The 16905-nt window shown below is 46.1% G+C and overlaps 1 protein-coding gene across 5 annotated transcripts in view; it reads left to right on the forward strand.

Moving 5' to 3' along the window:
• LOC113517173 (spectrin alpha chain, non-erythrocytic 1) overlaps positions 1-16905 on the forward strand; it is a 116436-nt gene that overhangs the window by 86738 nt on the left and 12793 nt on the right. For all 5 annotated transcript variants that reach the window (XM_052899539.1, XM_052899543.1, XM_052899548.1 and 2 more), the window contains exons 62-78: positions 1415-1589; positions 1999-2100; positions 2457-2567; positions 3366-3540; positions 4160-4348; positions 4892-5019; positions 5344-5483; positions 5914-6062; positions 6547-6764; positions 9320-9481; positions 10588-10736; positions 12012-12198; positions 12903-13038; positions 13750-13911; positions 14393-14494; positions 15219-15327; positions 16285-16451. In XM_052899539.1, coding sequence (XP_052755499.1) covers positions 1415-1589; positions 1999-2100; positions 2457-2567; positions 3366-3540; positions 4160-4348; positions 4892-5019; positions 5344-5483; positions 5914-6062; positions 6547-6764; positions 9320-9481; positions 10588-10736; positions 12012-12198; positions 12903-13038; positions 13750-13911; positions 14393-14494; positions 15219-15327; positions 16285-16451 — 2561 coding nt within the window. The remainder of the gene's footprint in view (positions 1-1414; positions 1590-1998; positions 2101-2456; positions 2568-3365; positions 3541-4159; positions 4349-4891; positions 5020-5343; positions 5484-5913; positions 6063-6546; positions 6765-9319; positions 9482-10587; positions 10737-12011; positions 12199-12902; positions 13039-13749; positions 13912-14392; positions 14495-15218; positions 15328-16284; positions 16452-16905) is intronic.

The following is a 16905-nucleotide window of genomic DNA, read 5'->3' on the forward strand; positions in this document are numbered from 1 at the left end:
TATGATCCTATAAATCTATGACCCTATAAATCTATGATCTTATGAATCTATAAATCTATGATCCTATGAATCTATGATCCTATGAATCTATGATCCTATGAATCTATGACCCTATAAATCTATGATCCTATGAATCTATGATCCTATAAATCTATGATCCTATAAATCTATGATCCTATAAATCTATGATCCTATAAATCTATGATCCTATAAATCTATGATACTATAAATCTATGATCCTACGAATCTATGATCCTATGAATCTATGATCCTATAAATCTATGATCCTACGAATCTATGATCCTATAAATCTATGGCCCTATAAATCTATGATCCTATAAATCTATGATCCTATAAATCTATGATCCTATAAATCTATGATCCTATAAATCTATGATACTATAAATCTATGATCCTACGAATCTATGATCCTATGAATCTATGATCCTATAAATCTATGATCCTACGAATCTATGATCCTATAAATCTATGGCCCTATAAATCTATGATCCTATGAATCATTGATCCTATGAATCTATGATCCTATAAATCTATGATCCTATAAATCTATGATCCTATAAATCTATGATCCTATAAATCTATGATCCTATAAATCTATGATACTATAAATCTATGATCCTATAAATCTATGATCCTATAAATCTATGATCCTATGAATCTATGATCCTATAAATCTATGATCCTATGAATCTATGATCCTATAAATCTATGATCCTATAAATCTATGATCCTATGAATCTATGATCCTATAAATCTATAATCCTATAAATCTATGATCCTATAAATCTATGATCCTATAAATCTATGAACCCTAAATCTATGATCCTATGAATCTATGATCCTATAAATCTATGGCCCTATAAATCTATGATCCTATGAATCTATGATCCTATAAATCTATGATCCTATAAATCTATGATACTATAAATCTATGATCCTACGAATCTATGATCCTACGAATCTATGATCCTATGAATCTATGATCCTATAAATCTATGATCCTATAAATCTATGATCCTATAAATCTATGATACTATAAATCTATGATACTATAAATCTATGATCCTATAAATCTATGATCCTATGAGTCTATGATCCTATGTATCTACGAATCTATGATCCTATAAATCTATGATCCTATGAGTCTATGATCCTATGTGTCTAAGAATCTATGATCCTATGAATCTATGATCCTATGAATGTATGAACCTATGAATGTATGAACCTATGAATCTGTAAATCTATGAATCTATAAATTTGTTCATAGAAAGTGACTCACACAGTAGTATAAATAAAAAAAATAGGTCTAACAATATAATTTAAAACAAAAATTACTCACAATCCCTTTCCTCCCATGTACAACGAGTATACTCATGACGCGATGATGCACCAGGCAAGGACCTGGCGTCGGTGACGGCGCTGCTGAAGCGGCACACGCGCCTCGAGCAGCAAGTGTCGAGCAAGGCGGACACCGCCACGCAGCTGGGCGACAACGCACGCCAGCTGGCCGGCAGCGACCACTTCATGGCCGCCGAGATACTTGACAAGGCCGAAGTGGCTGTTAAAAGGTTAGTGGCCAGTTGCAAACTTGAGTTGTCTCTGGTTTGGATGTTTTGAAATATTTGCAGAGGGGGGGGGGGTATCATAGGCGAGACAGTATACTCTGTTATGTCCACAGTACTGCTCGTGTTTATAGGCGACGGTTACCACTTTCCATCAGGTTGGACGTCAGCTTGTTTGACATTTTTAGTTGTGTATAAAAAAAATTAAGACTAGCTTAGCGTAGAATGGGCCTTCCCTTCTTTTCCCGTGAGTGTCGTCAGAGGCGACTAAGGGAGGGCTAGGGATGGGCAGCAGCGTCCCTCTTAAAACTTATCTCTAAAAGCCTAACTGCGATTGCCAAGTCGCCTGCCAAGCGTGGCAACTACTGGCAAAACTCCTCATATGGGGAAGGCTTGTTATATATATTTGTTGCAGGTACCGACAACTACAGGAGCCGATGCAGAACCGCCGCGACAACCTGGAGGACGCCGCCCTCCTGCACCGCTGGGAGAGGGATGCCGACGAGGAGATGAAGTGGTGAGTAAGCTGGTATCTCCACTTCTGTCCCTCTCACTCTTGTTATAGTTAAATGAGACGACAATAGAATGGTAGCCCCGCCCGCGCTATCGGTGTACGCTGGCGGAGTACCAGGGAAACATGACAGGTGAGGAGGAAAGCAGGTCAGTCAGCCAATCGTGACGAATTCAACAAGAATCGTTCACGATGGTTTCCAGGGGGAACCACGTGGAGGTTGACCTGATAGGGCATATTGCTAGCAATGGGGCTGTCATACTCCATTGCTAACAATCCCTTCCCCCCCCCACCCTATTGTATTAGGTCTGTAAAATAGTAATAATGTGGATCTAAATAAATAAATAAATGTATTGCATCAGGCTGCGTGAGCGCGCGGCGACCGTCGGCTCCACGGAGTTGGGCAGCACGCTGGCGGATGCGCAGGCGCTGCTCAAGAAGCACCTGGCGCTGGAGGCGGAGATCATAGCCAGGTACATAGCCTCGCTTGCTTGTTGTTGTTGCAACCAGAGGGAGACTTTTTACAAAAGTCGTATGCTTGGCCACCTCTGTCCCGTTCGTGTTTCTACCGTGAAGCAGTTGTGTTTGCATGGCTGTGTTTCGGTTTGAAGGGTGGGATATGACAGTGAATTTACAGGGTACAGAGGAATAACAGCTGAGTCCTCAGGAATGGCAACGCATGGGGGGTATCATGGGCGAAACAGTATACTCTGTTATGTCCATGGTACTGCTCGTGTCTATAGGCGACGGTTACCACTTTCCATCAGGTGGGCCGTCAGCTTGTTTGCCATTCTAAGTTGTATAAAAAAAAGGCAAAATACGTTGTGCTTAAAGAAATAAAACGGGTTCATTCATAAAGAAATAAGACCAGTATAAGATGTTTCAGCGCAAACAAGTATATTTTAAACAGCATACAAGTGTTTAGATCAGCAATTAGAAGAATTTTTGCTCCGCATTTTGCTCCCAACGAGTTAAGATTTATTTTGCCCCACAAACAAAATTTGTTTTGCCCAGCAAACAAATGTATTTTGCTCCACAAAAATTATTTTGCTCCACAAACAAATGTATTTTGCTCCTCAAACAAAAGTATTTTGCTCCACAAGCAAATTTATTTTGCTCTACAAACAAATATAATTTGCCCAGCAAGGGAACCTATTTTGCCCCATAAAACAGTTTTTGCCCCACACACAAATACATTTTGCCCTATAAAAACAGCTATTTCCTCCCCTCCCAGATAACATTGTTGTTTACACGCTTGTTACAATCGCCAGAGAGCCAACGATCAGCGGCTTGATCGGGCGCGCGAACCAGCTGTCGAGACGCGGGCACTTCGCGGCGGCCGCGCTGGACGGCCGCAGCCGCGAGCTGGCGGCCGCGCTGCGGGCGCTGGTGGACGCGGCCGCCGTGCGCAGCACCAGGCTGCGCGAGCGCTGCGACCTGCTGCAGGTGCGTACCGACCGCCGCGGCCGGTCGTTTCTATGCCGGGACCACGCGGCAATTCAATGTATTCTATGGTGATAAATTGAGAAAAATATGAGGATTACTACATAGTATAAAACAAAGTCGCTTCCCACCTGTCTGTCTCTATGTATGCGTACATCCCATAGCTAGCCATATAGGCCGTATGCTTGCCATATGGCCCACCTGATGGTAAGCAGTTACCGTAGCCTATGAACGCCTGCAATACCAGAGGTATTACGCGCGCGTTGCCGACCCTGAAGTTACCTCTTTACCCCCCTTTTGAAGAACCCCATGCTGTAGTCTCTTGGGAAAACCTATGTATCTTTACATCTTTAAAACTACGCAACGGATTTTGATGCGGTTTTTTTAATAGATAGAGTGATTTAAGAGGAAGGTTTATATGTATAATACATGCATAATATTGTAGAGAAACACTGACAAATTTAGAGGTTTCTAATGAGATGTGATGTGAGCAGCCGTGCGAAGCCGGGCCGGGTCGCTAGTTAAAAAAATAAAAGTTATCTTTCTAATATGAATTCGAGTGGTTTGTGTCCGTGCGTCGTAACCTCACGTGAACGTTTTATGCGGCGGTGCGCACGCGCAGCTGACGTCGGAGATGGCGGAGGCGGAGGCGTGGCTGCTGGAGCGGCGGCCGGCGCTGGTGGCGGCCGACGTGGGCCGCGACCAGGACTCCGTGCTGGCGCTCAGCCGCCGCCTCGACGCCCTGCAGCGGGAGCTGCACGCCTTCGACGCCACCTACGCCCGCCTCGACAAGGCCGCCGCCGCTCTACTGGTCAGTACGCTCTTGTTGACCCTTGTTACTAGCGACGTAAGCTCGAAATTCGCTCTATAAAAGTGTGTGACATATGTAACTCTTAATACTAAAGAGGTAAGTTCGAAATTCGCTCTTTGAAAATGTATGCCAATCTCGATACAAGTCTTTAATAATGCAGTACTGGTTGGTAACTTGCTGGTTAATGGATAACTCTTATTGCTAAATGTTTATGATTGAAAATCGCTTGTTTTTCTTTTTAAAGAGCTAAAATGCTTGTTCATCCTACACGTGTAATTTTTTTATACCACGAAGGTAGCAAATAAGCATACAGCCCGTCTGATGGTAAACGGCCACTGTGTGTTACTAATGGTGTCGGTTTTTTTGGATGACAATGGAATGGTATTCTAGGAATTCAGCACGAAGATTTCCAGCACGTGGAGATCGACCTTACAGGATATATTGCTAGCAATGGGACTGGTAGTCCGCATTACTAACAATCCCTTTCCCCCCGGTAGGGGTCGTTTAAACAATGTATATTTGAACATGGATGTGTGTTACCAGGAGCGCAACACGTCAGACAAGGACATCGTGTCGGAGCGGCTGGCCGAGCTGCGGGACCGCTACGAAGAGATGAAGCTGCTGTCGGCCAAGCGGCAGCAGCGGCTCCAGCAGAGCCTCAAGTACTTCAAGTAAGTCGTGCCCCGTCACTGCCAGGAATTTATTGTATAATGTCTCATCCCAACCATCTGGACGAGTGATGGTCCTTCACCGTGCGGTTTTCAAGACACTTTCTTCCACGCGCAACCACTCTTTGGAATCGTCTTCCAGCAGCAGTATTTCTGAACAGATACGACAACATAGCCTTCAAGAAAAGAGCATATTCCTTTTAAAAAGCCGGCAGCACACCTGCAATGCCGTTGGTGTTGTGGGTGATCATGGGCGGCGGTAGTCACTTACCACCAAGTGAGCCGCATGCTTGTTTGCCCCCTGTGATATGCCGATTGTGTCCGCAGGTTCGTGCAGGAGTGCGAGGAGGTGCACGAATGGATCGGCGAACAGATGACGGTGGCGGCCAGTGAGGACTACGGCCTCGACGTGGAGCATGTAGAGACTCTGCAGCAGGCCTTCGACAACTTCTTCGCGCAGCTGCAAGGTCGGTCGACACACTGTACTGTGTTTTATTCGTGTACTTTGAGGATTGCCATGTTGATATGGCCAGAATGAGAGTGAATTCGAAAATGACTGTGAATAGGGAAGAATGGAAGCAAAGAACATTTTTTTTAATGGATGATAATGGAATGGTAATCCTGCTTGCGGTAACGGTATACGCCGAAGGGCACCAGTGAAGGGAGATAGGTGAGGATGAAAAGGCAGGTCAGTTAGCCTACCGTGACGAATACATCTGCAATTCAGTACGATGGTTTCTATGGGAGAACAGGTGGACGTTGATTTGACAGGGTATATTGCTGGTATGGGGCCGTTAAACCCTACCATATAATTAATAATCTTTAAGCACTGATTGCCAAATAATAAAAAAATGTAAAAATAGATTAGTAACAGGTATTTGTGTCTATTATAACCAGCGAGCGAGGGTCGCATCGAGGCGGTGTGCGAGGGAGGCCAGGCGCTGCTGGAAGAGAATGCGCCGGAAGGTGAACGCGTGCGGCAGAGGGTTGACGACTTGCGCGGCCTCTGGGACGACCTGCGCGAGTTAGCGCTCGCCAGGCAAGAGGTGAGCTTGCAAGTTTGGTCCTTCTGACCGGGTTACACTTGTTAATAATATGTTTAGGGTCTGTGTACACTTGCACTAGTTAGGGACGAGGATAATATTTTGATCCTTTGAGGCGGATTACAGTTCTGGATAATAGTACTAAGTATTTTGTAATAAAAAACAGTGGCGGATTAATGACTTGCATAAACATGCACTGTTTAGGCAGTAAATGAAGATAAGTGAGGTTCGGTCCTTTGAGCCGGATGGTAGTTATAAATAATAGAGATAAGAGTTAAAATGTGTATAGTGGCAGATCGATAAATTTTTGTGAGTTTACACTTACCAGAGGGTGCTTCAAACTTAAGACAGAGACGGAGAATTTGGTCCTTGGAGTTAATTTACAAATATGAGTAAAATGCAGTAAGTAGCCGAGTAGGATGAGGATAATAAGTTTGGTCCGTGGAGCCGGATGGTGGTGACGTGCGCGAGTGGTGGGTGTGCGCAGGCGCTGGCGGGCGCGCGGCGCGTGCACGAGTTCGACCGCGCGGCGGAGGAGACGGCGGCGTGGGTGGCCGGCAAGGAGGCGCTGTGGCGCGCGGACGGGCCCGCGCCGCTGCTGGCGCCGCACGCGCTGCACGCGCAGCGCCGCCGCCTGCGCGCGCTGCGGGCCGACCTCCTCGCCATCGCCGCCGCGCACCGCGCGCTGCAGCAGGAAGCCGCCAGGTACGCCACTCTGTAAATGTGCCTCTCATTTAGGCCGTTGTGCGTATGAATCGTGGCTAGTACAGCCGACCTAGCACCGCCCAGAAGCGCAGAAGCTTCCTGGGATCTTCACAGGCCTCACGGAGCGACCTCACCGTTCCGAGGATTTCTAAACGTTGATGGGCCACAGCCTCACATTCCAGGATTACGTGAGCAGCCGTTTCTTCAGCGTCGAAACAGCCTCGACATAGAGGGCTGTCTGTGGCTCCTATTGTGTATAAATGTTTGTTTAATGGACAATAGCCCGTTATTGTCCCTATCATTATTTTGATACGCCAGATCAGGTATGCCACATAGGATTAGAAAATAAAACGAAACGTCGTCTTATTCATACAGAAGCCATCCCCATAGTGTATTTAAATAGGGGAAAATTTCATTTAGAAACAATGGTCAGCAGTGGACGGTTACCGGCTCAAAGAATAAATTGTTTATAAAATTCAACTTTCTTGAAAAAGTAACAGCTGAGTTCCTTGTCCAATCTTTTCGGCCTGACATTGCATTCCGAACTGGGGAGCAGATCTTACTATTAGTAGTTTCATAAACACACAAAAATTATGATAAATTATTACTATATACTTGCGCGTCTTTTTCGGCTCTGCTACTCATCGGGCATAGTCCCAAAGTTTTGGAAGACTGCTCTGGTACATCCGATCCCTAAAAAGGGAGATCGCTCTGATCCGGCTAACTATAGACCCATAGCTATCACTTCTCGAAGGTTATGGAATCCATCATTGACCGTCAACTGCTCCGGTACCTAGAAGAGCGCTGGCTGATCTGTGATCGCCAGTACGGTTTTCGACAGGGACTTTCGGCCTGTGATCTTTCATTAAGCTTACTTAACACACCGATGGGCAGTGACAATCGAGAGTAAGGGAGAAGCCTTAGCTGTTGGTCTGGATATTGCGAATGCCTTTGATCGAGTGTGGCATAGAGCACTGCTTTCAAAGCTACCTTCGTTTGGGTTGCCTGCGAGACTGTGCATTTGGGTCGCCAGTTTCCTCAAGGAACGTAGCATTAAGGTCATAGTCGACGGAGCATGCTCTGATTTAAAACCTGTGAATGCTGGTGTCCCGCAAGGCTGTGTACTCTCCGACTCTGTTTCTTCTGCATATCAATGATATGTTACAGAACAGTAATATTCATTGCTATGCAGACGACAGTACAGGAGATACATTATATACCGGTCATGCAAAGGTCTCGCGGGCACATACCGATGAGTGCCGGAATAGACTTGTGTCTGAAATCGAAACTTCACTCCATCAAGTTTCGATTTGGGGTGAACAAAATCTTGTCCAATTTAACCCTAAGAAGACACAAGTCTGCACGTTCACCGCAAAAAAGATGCCGTTTGTCGTATTTCCTCACTTTCAGGGCACTTCCCTTGATAAAAAATCGAGTCTAGGAATTTTGGGCGTTGATATATCTTCCGACGTCCAGTTTTGGGGTCATCTGGAGGAGAAGCCTAAGATAGCTTCCAAAAAGTTAGGAGTGCTGAATAGGGTGAGACGGTATTTCATGCCGGAACACCGCCTGAAATTATATAAAGCTCAAGTCAGGCCGCATATGGAATACTGTTCTCACCTGTGGGCAGGAGCGCCACAGTATCAACTCCTTCCGTTAGACCGCATTCAAAGTCGGGCGGCTCGAATTATTGATAGTCAACGCCTTACTGTTCGACTTGACCCACTGAAACTGCGCAGAGATGTTGCATCTCTGTGCATCTTCTACCGAATTTATCATGGGGAGTGTTCTGAGGAATTGTTCAGATTGATACCTGCTGCTGATTTTCACCACCGTACAACCCTTCACAAACTAAAGTTTCATCCCAATCATCTGGATGAGTGGCGATCGTCCACCGTGCGTTTTTCAAGGCACTTTATTCCACGCACAACCATTCTTTGGAATCAACTTCCAGCAGCAGTATTTCCGAACCGATACGACATCGTAACCTCCAAGAAAAGAGTATATTCCTTTTTAAAAGACCGGCAGCACACCTGCAATGCCGCTGGTGTTGTGGTTGTATACTCGTTTGCCCCCTGTGTTGTAAAAAAAAATAACTGTCGGTTTACAATTGGTGACCATGAATTTGTATTACTTAATCATTGCCGTCAATATTTGAACTGTAACAACATGGATTTTAATTATTTTGTATATCAATTAACCTAACTTTATGGACACTCATTATCATACATGGTTTCTTTCATACATGCACTTGTATTACTTGCATACGCCCATTCTAACTTGCCTACCTCGCTTTGGAATCAAAATTTTTGTTTGTATAAATAAAATCCGTTATTGGCTGTACGAGTATTCATAAGAGACTTAGCATGTTAAGTTGTTTTTTAAGAGCTGTGGATTTTTGTATAAAATAAAATAAAAATAAAAATACGTTAAATTAGCTCGAAGAAAGCTCAACTATATTCGACTAGGGCGGTAGATTCATAAGAATTTAAGTTTACTTGTTTAAAAGTATTTCTTTCACGATAAATAGTATACTCATGTGAATTATTCGTCAGCCTGGGCGAAGCGTTCCCCGACGCGAAGGAGCACGTGACGGCGAAGCTGGAGGACGTGACGGAGGCCCTGGAGGCGCTCACGCAGCGAGCCGACCAGGCCGACCAGCAGCTCGACCTGGCCGAGCAGCTGCAGGCCTACTTCGGCACCTACCAGGAGCTGCTGTGAGTCACACACACACACACGCACACACATACATTGTCATATCCACCATTCATAACTCTCGTTCCCGCCATTCATATATAGCTTGTGGGAATGGGCGTACCTCAAGGGTCTATTTTGGGGCCATTCTTATTTTGAGTTTATATCAATGATCCCGCATTTGCCATGCAGGATAAATATGGCATAATATTATTCGCATATCGCACCTCTGTCCCATTCGTGTTTCTACCGTGAAGCAGTTGTGTTTGCATGGCTGTGTTTCGGTTTGAAGGGTGCGATATGGCAGTGAATTTACACGGTACAGAGGAATAACACCTGAGTCCTCAGGAATGGCAACGCATGCGGGGTATCGTGGGCGAAACATTATGCCCTGTTATGTCCACGGTACTGCTCATGTCTATAGGCGACGGTTACCACTTTCCATCAGGTGGGCCGTCAGCTTGTTTGCCATTCTAAGTTGCACAAAAGAAACTTATTGTTGCCTCTTTATCTTGCTTTTATGTAATGTAATTAACCCATTTTGTTTGTGTACATATTGTTCATATCTTTAGAATCTGTATCGTTCTTTGAAGGGAACGATAAAAGAGTTTCCATTCATTCATTCATTCAATAGTTGTTGTGTCAGCCATTGCTGGATACAGCGTCCCTCATAAGGAGTTTTTTTTTTTTATTGGTGAAAATGGTATGGTAACCCCGCCTGCGCTAACGGGATACGCAAGCAGAGCACCAGTGAAGGGTGATAGATGAGAATGAAAACAGGCCAGTTAGCCCATCATGATGAATTCATCAGGAATTAACCATGATAGTTTCCAGGGGGAATCGCAAGGAGGTCGACCTGGTTGGATATATTGCTAGCAATGGGATTCTTAGTCTCCATTACTGACAATCCCTTTCCCCCCCCCCCCATAAGGAGGGTTTTGCCAGTAGTTGGCATGCGGGCCTGGGTTCTAGACAAGTGGCAAGCGAATTCGTCGCTGGACTCGACATCGCTAGCGAGTCCGTGAGTTGGAATGAGTGGTCCGGTGTCGTTGTCTCATTCTGTCTCGCGGCCTCGCTAGCGATGTCGATGTAGAGTCGACGTACTGTGATGCATGCATGTGCTGTGCAGCGCGTGGACGAACGAGATGGTGGCGCGCGTGACGGCGGGCGAGCTGGCGCGGGACGTGGCGGGCGCCGAGCGGCTGCTGGCGCGCCACCACGACCTGCACGTCGAGGTCCTCGCCAAGGACGACGCCTTCCGCACGCTCTACGCCGACGGTGAGTACCCGTGGCCATGGCCTGCTCACGTATTGTTCATACGTTCATTTAATCCAGGTGTACCCAAACTTATTTTGTCTACTGCCCACTTTGAGAATAAATTATAATATTTAGCGCCCCCATTTTTTCACCTAATAAAAAATCACTATTACTTCTAATTACAACCCCCCCCCCCCTCCCCGGCTTCTACACGACGCCCTCATTTTTTTCTGGGTCTCCTACCGCCCTTTAGGCCTGCAGCGCCCACGAGGGGGCGTTATCGCCCACTTTGGGAAAGGCTGATTTAATCACTCACTAGTTGTATCCCGCGGCTTTGCTCGCGTGAATCAGTTTCATAAAGTATTCTATGTACTATGTTACAATATAAACAACCCATACCTCATTCCACTTTCTTCCACGCGCAACCACTCTTTGGAATCAACTTCCAGCAGCAGTATTTCCGAACCGATACGACAACATAACCTTCAAGAAAAGAGTATATTCCTTTTTAAAAGGCCGGCAGCACACCTGCAATGCCGCTGGTGTTGTGGGTGATCATGGGCGGCGGTAGTCACTTACCATCAGGTGAGCCGCATGCTCGTTTGCCACCTGTGTTGTAAAAAAATGTACCAAACTTCTTTCAAGTTTCTTCAGTGGTTTTTGCTTGAAAGAGTAAGAAACATCCATTTGTCCATCTTTAGTATGTATGTATTTATAATATTTTAACTCGGTTAGCTTCGTGGGATTCTAGAAAAACATGCACACTGCTTTAAATAGTTTTTTTTATTATAAAATCCCAATAACAAAGTTAGGTTTAACGTTTAGAGGTAGCATTTCGGCGCGTGAGAGACGCGGCGCCATCTGTAATTGGTCCGCGCGACGCATGCGCCTGGAGTTGGTTTTTCAGACGCGGAAGTGAGTTCGACGAACCACTAATAGATGGAGCTACTATATTAGAATAGAATGGAATTTATTCATTATTATTATTATTAGTTATTAATAGGATTTATTCGTTCATCTATTTTTTTCTCTATTAGTCTAAAATCCGAAGCCTAGTGTTGCCAGGTGAGAATAAATAAAACTTTTGATATATTTGGTAAACTTGTTATGATTTTTAATAAAATTTACACCAAAGGGTAAACTACCCCTTCTTTTATATTCACGGTAACATGTGGTTAAGTATGAAATATAGCCACCAGTGAGGGTTGCCAGCATCTAAAGAATCAGTTTCCTTCATTCATTTATTCACTCAATAACAAACTTGTTCGTTCTGTTATTCAATGCATGGTCTCGCAGGCGAGAAGCTGGTCCGCGAGGGCCACTTCATGTCGTCGGAGATCGAGGAGCGCATGACGACGCTGCGCGCGCGCCGCCAGACCCTGGACTCGGCCTGGGCTGCAAGAGCCACCATCTACGAACAACACCTAGACGCGCTCGTCTTCAAGCGGGACGCGGACGCACTGGACGCCTGGATTACCAACAGGTCAGCTACCACCACTACGACTAGTCGTGTGAGGGTAGCGCCCTCTGGAGTCGGGATTTTCTAGATCGCCTATGTAGTACATTCTAACGCAGTTTTTCCAGATTTGAAATTCAGAGAACTGGATAATATAGACGTATTTTATTTTAGGGTCTCTTCGCCGTATTTAAGGGTATTATATGAGTATAATAATGGAATGGTGTCCCCTCCCGCGCTATTGGTGTAGGCTGGCGAGGCACCGACGATGACAGGTGAGGATGAAGTTGGAGCAGTTGGCTCATCATAACCAATTCACCAGGAATTAACCATGATGATTTCTAGAACTGCGTGGAGGTCGACCAGACAGTACTATTAGCAGTGTTGCAGTAGGAAAGTCCCTGTAGCTGATTTTTTTTTATACCACTGAGGTGGCAAACAAGCATACGGCACACCTGATGATAAGTGGTTACCGTAGCCTATGAACACCTGCAATACCAGAGGTATTACGCGCGCGTCGCCGACCCTGAAGAAACCTCTTTACCCCCCTTTTGAAGAACCCCATGCTGTAGTTTCTTGGGAAAACCTCGAAAACCATATTCTTCTAAGAATAATAATAATTGAAGAAAAAAAATTTTCATATACAATTCGCTTCTATTGGTAATTTATTTTATTGGTCCTTTGAGCCGGATTCTTGTATTTTTTACCTGTAATTCCTCATTCCGCCGCAGGGTGCCGCTGGTGCGCGACGGCAAGTACGGCGACAGCGTGTCGCAGGTGGAGGAGCTGATCAACAAGCACCGCGACCTCGAGGAGACCATCGAGTCGCAGAAGGACAAGTTCAACGCCCTCAAGCGGATCACACTTGTGAGTATGCGGCGATTAATAAGGCTGATGGCCGCTGAATGCCGGAGGCAGCACGCATCTCCTGACCCTCAGGATGGAAAGAGTTTAAGTAATAACTCTACCATATGTTGTATTAGCCATTAGCTGTCCACTGCTGGTTAAGGTGAGGATGAAAGCAGGTCAGTTGGCCTATCTTGGTGAGTTCACCAGAAATTAACCAGGATAGTTACCTTCAGACATCGTGTGAAGGAAATACTTCACATGTTATATTGCTAGCTACCATTCCTTCTCCTTCAGTCAGAGCCATCTGTCGGCTGTTGTGGTGAACGAAATATTTAACTTACCTACATTTTGCTGAGCATGTTAGAATCCAACATCGCAGGATGCGAGTTTACTTCTGCCACACGGCTTAATTTGGTTTTTTGTGCCTCTCTCTTTACTAAATGGCTCCAAAAGATTTTTTTTAATAAATGATAATAAAATGGTAACCCCGCCTACGCTATCGGTATATGCTGGCGGGGCACCAGTGAGGGGTGATAGGTGAGGATGAAAGCAGGTCAGTTGGCCCACCGTGACGAATTGCATTAAAATTTACCAAAATGGTTTCCAGAGGGAACCACGTGGAGGTGGACCTGATAGGGTGTATACTTAGCAATGGGTCAGTTAGAGCCCATTACTAACAATCCCTTTCCCCCCACTCCAAAAGATTACATTTAAAATGTTATCGGGCAGGTGGAGAAGGCGTTCAAGGACCAGAAGGACGAAGAAGCGGAGGCGCGGAAGCGGTCGGCCGAGCGGCAGGAGGCGGAGAGACTGGAGCTGGTGCGGCGCCGCGAGGTGGAGAGGCTGGCCGAGCAGCGGCGGCGGGAGGCGCCGCCTGGACACCCGCCGGAGGTACGGCCTTCAGGCCAGGAGGGGAGAGCTAAGAGATGATGTCACGGCTCGTAACACGAGTAAATGAAGTCGAATTTTTAGAAGTTTTGTCTCTCTGTATGTTTGTTTGGATACCAAGCGAAATCTACTGCAAATTGAATGCAGTTTTCACAGTTGATTGTCTGACAATGCCTCACCTAAGTTTCTGTAAAAGTTTAGCTTAAAACCTGGTGTATGTTTCATTCTGATACGTCGTATGTACGCCACTTTAAAATTTTTTAAGTTTTTTAATACCACTGAGGTGGCAAACAAGCATACGGCCCGCCTGATGGTGAGCGGTCACCGTAACCTATGTAACGCCTGCATTAGTACGGACATTTCACGCGCTTTGCCGACCCTGAAGGGACTTCTTAACCTTTTTTATTTTTTGTTATTGGTATTAATTTTGAAAAAAGATGTAATGTAAAACTGTGTGCCGATTGTGATGGTTGTTCCCGTGCAGGCGGAGCGCGGCGCGGCGCCGCCGTCGCCCGAGACGCTGTCGCCGGCGCCGCAGTTCGACCGCCTGCCCAAGCACGAGGTGAAGCGCGCCGAGAGCATGAGCGTGAGTACCTCGTCATCATCACCCGTCACCATCGCTTAACACAGGGGTCCCCATTCCTTTTTTTTTGTTTTTTTTTTTGTATGGGTGAAAATGGTATGGTAACCCCGCCTGCGCTAACGGGATACGCTGGCGGAGCACCAGTGAAGGATGATAGGTGAGGGTGAAAGCAGGTCAGTTAGCTCATCGTGACGAATTCAACAAGAATTGTTCACGACGGTTTCTAGGGGGAGCCATGTTGAGGTCGACTTAGCAATAGGGCTGTCAAACTCCATTGCTAACAATCCCTTTCGCTTCCATGTAAAAATATTGCAATAAGAAATAATAAATAAACTTAAACTTAGAGTTAAGGAAAAGAGACAAATTATAAGAACTATTGAGGATAGAAGGGAGAAAATGTTGGGACACTTGATACGACAAGACGAACTTGTGAACATTATAATAGAAGGTAAGATAGAAGGAAGGAGGGGGAGAGGGAGGCCGAGGCATAGTTACAGCAGGCAGATCAAGGAAGGAGTAGGTGTCGTGTCGTATCAAGAGGTGAAGAGGCTCGCTGACAATCGTAGTGAGTGGCAAGAGCTCCACCGACAAGGGAGCAGCTCTTAAATAGGATAGATAGATAGATCCAAAAAGATAAATTTTGGTTTCACGACCAGCCGCCTGCCCGATGTCCATCCTCTTTAGTAAACAACGTATGTTGCAAGTTGAAAGCTGGTTTCGCTCGCAGGTGATGAAGACCCCGAAGCGGACGCCGTCGTTCACGACCCGGCGCCGCACGCAGAGCTTCAGGCGGCACCGCGCCGACGTCGACAAGCTGCCGCCCGTTGAAATAGAAGGCAAGCATTGTTTGTTAACTAAATCTTACTCCCAAGCTCCTCCCCATGATTACACACTGACATCACCATATCAGTCGTTAAGAGCCCACTGCTGAATATAGGCCTCTTCTAAAAGGAGAGCTTTGCCAGGAGTTACCACACTTGGCAGCCGAGTTGGCAACTGCAATTAAGCTTTGGTGATCTTTCAAGAGGGACGCTGCTGTATCTCTGTATCATTGAGTTCCCTTAGTCGCCTCCTTCGATACCTACGGGAAAGGAAGAGGTGGCCCATTCTTTGCCGAGACCATTTTATATCTTGCATATCAAATTTCATAGTGAAATGGTAACTCCGTCACGCTATCGGTATACGCTGGTGAGGTACCAGTGATAGATGATAGGCGAGGATGAAAACAGGGCAGTTAGCCCATCGTGACGAATTCCACTACGGTTAACTACGATGGTTTCCAGGCGGAACCGCGTAGAGTTCGACCTGACAGAGTATATTGCTGGCCATGGGTCAATTAGACCCCATTACTAACAATCCCTTTCCCCCCTATAGTGATTGGTTTAGCTAAGGTGCTAAGAGATAATGAACAACCAAATTTGCACATTTATGATAATGGATTAGGAAGTAAGGTTATTAACCCGTTATGGTTTCGTGTGGTCCCGGCATAGAATAGGCCATCCCTTCCTTTTCCGTGAGTGTCGTAAGAGGCGACTAAGGGAGGGCGAGGGATGGGTAGCAGCGTCCCTTTTAAAACATCTCTAAAAGCCAAACTGCGGTTGCCAACCCGCCTGCCATGCGTGGCAACTACTTGCAAAACCCTCCCTGTTGAGGAAGGCCTATGTACAGCAGTGGACAGTACTGCAGCGTAACTGTATGAAGTAGTTCCAAGTCGCTAATGCCAAAGGCTGAAGCATTTCAGTGCTCGATAGCCTGAATGGTGGAAGAGTATATGCTTGGTTTCTCCCTGACAGGCTACCTGGAGCGCAAGCAGGAGGCAGGCTGCGGCGGCAAGCGAGCGACGGTGCGGTCGTGGCGCGGCTACTACTCGGTGCTGTGCGGACAGCTGCTCTGTTTCTTCAAGGACGAGACCGACTTCGCCAACGCCAAGGCCACCGCCCCACCAGTCGCCATACTCAACGTAAGTTGCGCTTTCATTTTTTTTTTTAATTTGAAATGACCAAAGGGAGACTGCAAAAAGCTGTTCTGCTTGGCCACCTCTGTCCCCTTCGTGTTTCAACCGTGAAGCAGTTGTGTTTGCATGGCTGTGTTTCGGTTTGAAGGGTGGGATATGGCAGTGAATTTACAGGGTACAGAGATAATATTTTTGTGGAGAATGATGCGGAGGAAGTGAGTAATGGGTTCTCATCTTCATCTCATATCAACCATTATCCGTCCACTGCTGGACATAAGCCTCCCCCATAGACTGCCATAAGGAAAGGTCCTGAACCACCTACATCCACTGATTCCCTGCAATGCATTTGTTGCATGTGAGGTCGTCACCCCATCTAGTAGAGGTGGGGTGGTGGGGGGGGGGGGTCCTAGACTGTTTCCGTACTGGTCTAACATCTATCAATTAATTGCCTATCAAGTTG

This window comes from Galleria mellonella, unplaced genomic scaffold (assembly GCF_026898425.1).
Source record: "Galleria mellonella isolate WM207_F2 unplaced genomic scaffold, CSIRO_AGI_GalMel_v1 utg121, whole genome shotgun sequence".
NCBI classification, from domain to species: Eukaryota; Metazoa; Arthropoda; class Insecta; order Lepidoptera; family Pyralidae; genus Galleria; species Galleria mellonella.